General features: G+C 42.4%; 1 protein-coding gene across 1 annotated transcript; it reads left to right on the top strand.

The window, feature by feature from the left end:
• Positions 1–489: 489 nt before the first annotated feature.
• Positions 490–2,636, top strand: LOC591716 (muscarinic acetylcholine receptor M2-like). The gene is made up of 2 exons (XM_791266.2): positions 490–1,359; positions 2,391–2,636. Exons 1-2 carry the CDS (start codon positions 490–492, stop codon positions 2,634–2,636), a joined length of 1,116 nt encoding a protein of 371 aa, XP_796359.2.
• The last annotated feature ends 2,903 nt before the right edge of the window (positions 2,637–5,539 follow it).

Here is a 5,539-nt window from a genome sequence, read left to right on the forward strand (position 1 = left end):
TGCTCTCCCTCATTCCCTCTCTTGCGCTCTAACTCAATTCTCTAAAATGTATTCACAAATATTACATGTATAGGGTAGAACAGTGGAGAATTATCATACGATAACCGAGGTCAAGAATTCGCCGTTCTAGTAATTACCTGATGCCAAAGTCTGCGAAGAGCTAGAAGGCAATAACTCTTATTATGCACAATGATTTGAGTAACGTCCTTGTGGTTCTCTGCTAGCTTTCGCCGGTCTAAATTAAATGCGCGGGTGTATGTGTTTTCTTATACAGGAATGTGACGTACGTTATACCTATTCTAAACTTATAAAAATGGTGTCACTGGAATATATTTTCATTCGGTAAACGATTACCCAATATTGAAAGACTGCAATATCTTAGTTTCAAACAGACCAGCTTAAAGTGAAAAAGCTATCAGCTTTTACAGATCACTTTTTGACTATTTTGTCAAAGATTTCAATTTAGAACCAAACAAAACGGAAGGTAGGATGACAAACCTGTCTGTTAGCGTGGAGCCATATACATCTTTCTTCGACGATGTCAGTGACGATGCCGTCGTGACCACGGTCGAGATGATCGTCGGTGGCGGTGGCGGGTCGACGCGTTACAAGTCGATCAACAACCTCCAAGGCCTTATCCTGGGTACGAGCCTCGTCATCCTTATCATCGTCACCAACCTGCTCAGCCTCGGTGCCTTCGCGGTCGAGAAGCGTCTTCGCACCTACAACAACTACTTCATCATCAACCTCGCCCTCTCTGACCTCGCCGTCGGGATCCTCCAAATCGTCGGTGTCATCCACACATTCAACGGTTACTTTCCAGGCGGCCCAGAATTCTGCAAGGTTTACCTAGGTCTGCGCAATGCAATGTTTTCCGTCTCTGTGGTCGGCGTAGTCATCATCTGCATCGATCGACATCGTGCGACCTACGACCCCATCAACCACTACATGACAAAAAGCAAGCGCAAGGCTGTCATCCTCAACATCCTAACCTGGGTCATCGCCTTCAGCTTCTGGATGTTCTATGCCACCGTCTGGGACTTCGCCATTAATTCCAACCCCGGGAAGAGCTGCCTCGCCTCGTTCTCGAGAATCCCCGCCGCCAACATGTTCCAGACTGTCTTGACCATCTTTCTCCCGCTCGCAGTCATCTCCGTTCTCTATCTCCGAATCTACATCAAGATCAAGGAAACGGTCGGGGGCAAGAGTATCAACAAGCAATTCGGGGAAGGTGAGATGTCGAAATCGACCAGTCTGACGACTGTCTGCAGCGATTTGTCATCCAGTGGAACGATGGAGATGACGAAATCAAGCGCTCAAGTGAAAACCAACGGCGACACCTCCGGCAAAGGCGGAAAGGTAAGGTTTCAAAAGTTGATGCTTTTTCGAACACCAAGATAGCCAATGACGAAAATAAACAAACAGATAATATCACCTGGGCAAAAGAGTCACAGAATTCACACAGTTTCAAACCTAGGTTTTACGCGTCGAAACGCGTCATATGACGCACATAAACCTTGGTTTGTTGACAAACCTCCTTTGTTAATTCGGGCATGCACAGTGTCACATTAGTGAATTCGAAATAATTCGAGGTCTCTTTCTTTATGGCTTTTACAAAATCCACTCAGAAAAATACATAACTATGGCTTACTTCGAATTATCGGGTCATCGCGTCGGGTCGGGTCGGGTGGTAGCGTTACCCGACCTGTTGTGAAAACATGCCCCTTTATTTACGAAATGTCGGGGGGGGGTAATGTTTGTAAAATAAACATCTAAAATAGGTCGTATCCTAGCTAAACGCTCATCTTCACATGACCTTCCGCTTTCGTTTCACAAAACCGATAAACCGATGACCCGATAATTAAACCGCTTTTCTTTTCTTTTTCTGAGTGCATTTCGTAAAAGCCATTGATTAGGCAACTAGATATTGACGCTTTATAAATTCCTGGATTGGATTGGATGATTCGAAGTAAGCCCATAAAAACAGAGATTTTTTTTATTTTAACACACTCGACAATAGTCTCATCTTTTGCCTTGAACGTTAGAGTAGTTTAATTTACATTTACGCACAATTCTTTCATGTTACATCTTTTAACAACAAACATTGAATTAGTATAGACCTATTGTTAATACATCTGGTTTGAGGATAATATTTTCGATATGAATTCAATTCCTCAAATTTGAATCTTGACCTATCGGGTTTTTATAAGCTAATTTTATTTATAATTGCTGAGACCTCAAAATAAATATTTTTTCAAAAGTTAAAGTTGATGTATTTCTGCATATTGCAAGATTATTAAGTGACATTGTCGTCATGATTCCTCGCTTTTTTGCATTTTTTTGTAACGATCATAACCTAAAACCGTTTTTCTTGACTCTTCGATATACAGGGGGAGGCCGGAAGTAACCGTCCTGCTACTGCCAACCGCGAAACCGCCAATGAAATGCAGAAGGCCACCCGCACCCTATCCTACATCGTTTTTTCCTTCGCCATCGCCTGGATACCTAACTCCATCATCTATTTCCTGTACGCCATCGATCCACAGCTCATCGCTTACGAGAACCTACCGCGGGATGTGAAGCAGTTCTTTGTCTGGGTTCGCTTCGCCAACAGCTTCTTTAATCCTATCTGTTAGGGGAGCCTTCCAAAGTTGCGACTGTGCCGCGACGCGTCGGGGCGCAGAGCAGGATATGAGAACAAAGGAGGCGCCTTATTGCGCCCATTTGCGCCTTTTTGCGTCGGATACGAGAGGACTTCAGATGGTTCCCAGCTCATTAAAATCTGGCTATTGTTTGGAGTCTCATTGTTACGAAATTACCCCGCCGGGGCGCGCCCCGGTGAAGCACTTGACACTTGTGAATGGGAGCTTAAACTTTGAATAGCTTTCGCGTCCTTTCGCGCCCGGTCCGGCGCATTAGTTATTCATGTATAGTGCCTGCTTGTGTGTCGCTCTCGTCTTGCGAGATTTGACTCTGAAAAGCATTACTTTGGCTACTGATTTGTTTTAATATTATTTTACGTACATGACATTGGTTACAATGTTTGTTCTGATTGTTTATTTTCCTCTCAACATCGGAGTTCTGTAGGCGTTAACGTTGGCATGATTGTTCATTATTTCATCTCCTCCTGTTCTGTTCATGATTGTGTTCAGTATATTAATTTTAATACAAATTGATTTGTTCACGACAAAAACAACTTATTTTATACTTACCCCACTCTCTCTGACATTGTTTTCCTCGTGCATGTTTTGACACTTTATTTGATTCATATTACATTAAAATTGTGTATATTTCCTCTAGCGATGTTATCGCATGTTTTGTTTTCTTTAATTTTCGTTGCATCTTGTAAACAGTTCTGTCGTATGATCATTATAAATCATATAATTATATCATCAGTCTGTTATTTCAATACATAGATCCTTTGAATCTTCTTAAAATTAGATTTTTTAGTATTTTTAAATCCTTGATGTTGGAAATGATACTTAATCAAGAATGTCGTAGTTTCTCCTTGAATTTGATTTAAAAAGCGTTTTATCTGTATTACGATTTTTGTTTATGCATATGATATCCGTATTGTCGGGAACATCATCAATATGTTTCGTTAGAAGGAAGACGCTCATTTTCAGAATGTTCTTTCTTTGCAAAACACTAATGGTACGAACAAAATTAAATACACTGTACCCGTATCATCGGGGATATCGCAAAACTCCCAGGGAGATTATCAATTGCAAATCAACATAGTAAATTATGCCTAAATCGTAAGAATAGAACATGCATCAAAAAAGAAGAGCGTTACCAGGAAATAATGTTTGAAATTTCACCTCGAACATATCTCAAGAAGAAATTAGTTTATCATTCTGTTCCAAAGAATTTTAACGAATATTTCTTTACGAAGAAGGGGGGGGGGGGGGGGGGGGTTACAGCCACGGCCAGTTTTAGATCTAGGTCATTGTTGAGAAGAACTGAAATAGGTATATATTGTGCTTAATTGGGGCCACGTGGTATCGAAAGAGCGTAGTGCGTTCTAAAACAAATAATACAAGCCATGGCAATTCGTTCAATTGCTTCTCGTAACAGAACTGTCTCACTAGCTGTCTAAATAATGATCCATCATGCGCGTGTTGGTATCAAGTAGTAGACGGAATGTATAATGATTGCGTTGTTTTGGGCCATTTTTTCTTTAGGGGTGGGGGGGGGGGCTAGCCCTTATTCTTCTTCTACTGGGTCATCAAGAAACACAAATAGTGTTTAAATTTTCCGCAATCCCTTTAGCAGGCGCGGATCCAGGATTTTTTTTGCTCTTGAAAATGTGAAAATCGCGCCGGCCGAAAAGTCGCTTAGTTGGGGGGGGGGGGGGGGGGGGGGGGGGGAGGGAGGGGGGGGGGGGGAGGGGGGGTAGTGAGCACAATTTTTTTTTTTTTTTGCTCCCGAAAATTTGAAAATCGCGCCGGCCGAAAAGTCGCTCAGTGGGGGGGGGGGGGGGGGGGGGGGGGGGGGGGGTAGTGAGCACATTTTTTTTGTTGGCCCTCGAAAATTTTAAAATTTGCACCCCCCCCCCCCCTTGAGCGCCAGGGGGGGGGGGCAAACCCCAGAAAAGGTAAAAAAAAAATACCCCCCCCCCCCCCATGGATCCGCCACTGCCCTTCAGCGCCGAGGGTAGAAAAGCCTATAGAAAAGTCAGCTGGACAATAGCAATTTAATGTTGGTCGAACAATCAGGGAGAAATACTGGGTACACATGTACACAATATTAGCCCACGTCTTCAATATAACCAGGAAATCCCGATATAACTATTTAAGCACATGCTCACAATATGAATTTCAAATCTGGCTATTGTTTGGAGACTTATTGTTATAAAGGGGTACTTTTCACGCACCAAAGTCCGGCTCGTCTAGTACACAAAAGTCCGGCCCGTATTGACTTTACACACCGGACTTAAGGGGCTGTTTTCAAAAGGAGGGAACATGCATATGCGTACCCTACATAACACTCAGTGGGGGGGGGGGGGGGGGGGGGGGGGGGGCGGTGCGCTTAACGGCGAAGCGCTCTTTGTGAATTGTGAATTTGTGAATGGGAGCTTAACTTTGAAAAGCTTTCGCGCCCGTTCCAACGCATTAGTTATTCATGTAATCCCCGCGTGTGTGTCCGCTCTCGTCTTGAAAGATTTGACTCTAAATTTTTCACTTTGGCTACTGATTTGTTTCATTATTATTTTACGTACATGACATTGATTTAGATTCTTATTCTGATTGTTAATTTCCCTCCCAACATCGAAGTGTTTTAGGCATTGACGTTGGCATGATTGTTCATTTCTGTTCATCAATGTGTTCAATACTTCAATTATATTAATTTGTTCACGAACAAAACAGAAACGATATGTATAATTGTATTCTTTCTGTATGTTTTGGCACATTATTGTTTCATATTGCATTATTTTGTTCTGTCATCCGATCAAAATAGGTCATATATCTATATCATCAATCTGTTCATTCTCATGCAAGATCGATTTAAAGAATAGAAACGTAGGTTCTCTAAATCT

Source organism: Strongylocentrotus purpuratus, unplaced genomic scaffold (genome assembly GCF_000002235.5).
Source record: "Strongylocentrotus purpuratus isolate Spur 01 unplaced genomic scaffold, Spur_5.0 spur5_scaffold_18, whole genome shotgun sequence".
Taxonomy (NCBI): Eukaryota; Metazoa; Echinodermata; class Echinoidea; order Camarodonta; family Strongylocentrotidae; genus Strongylocentrotus; species Strongylocentrotus purpuratus.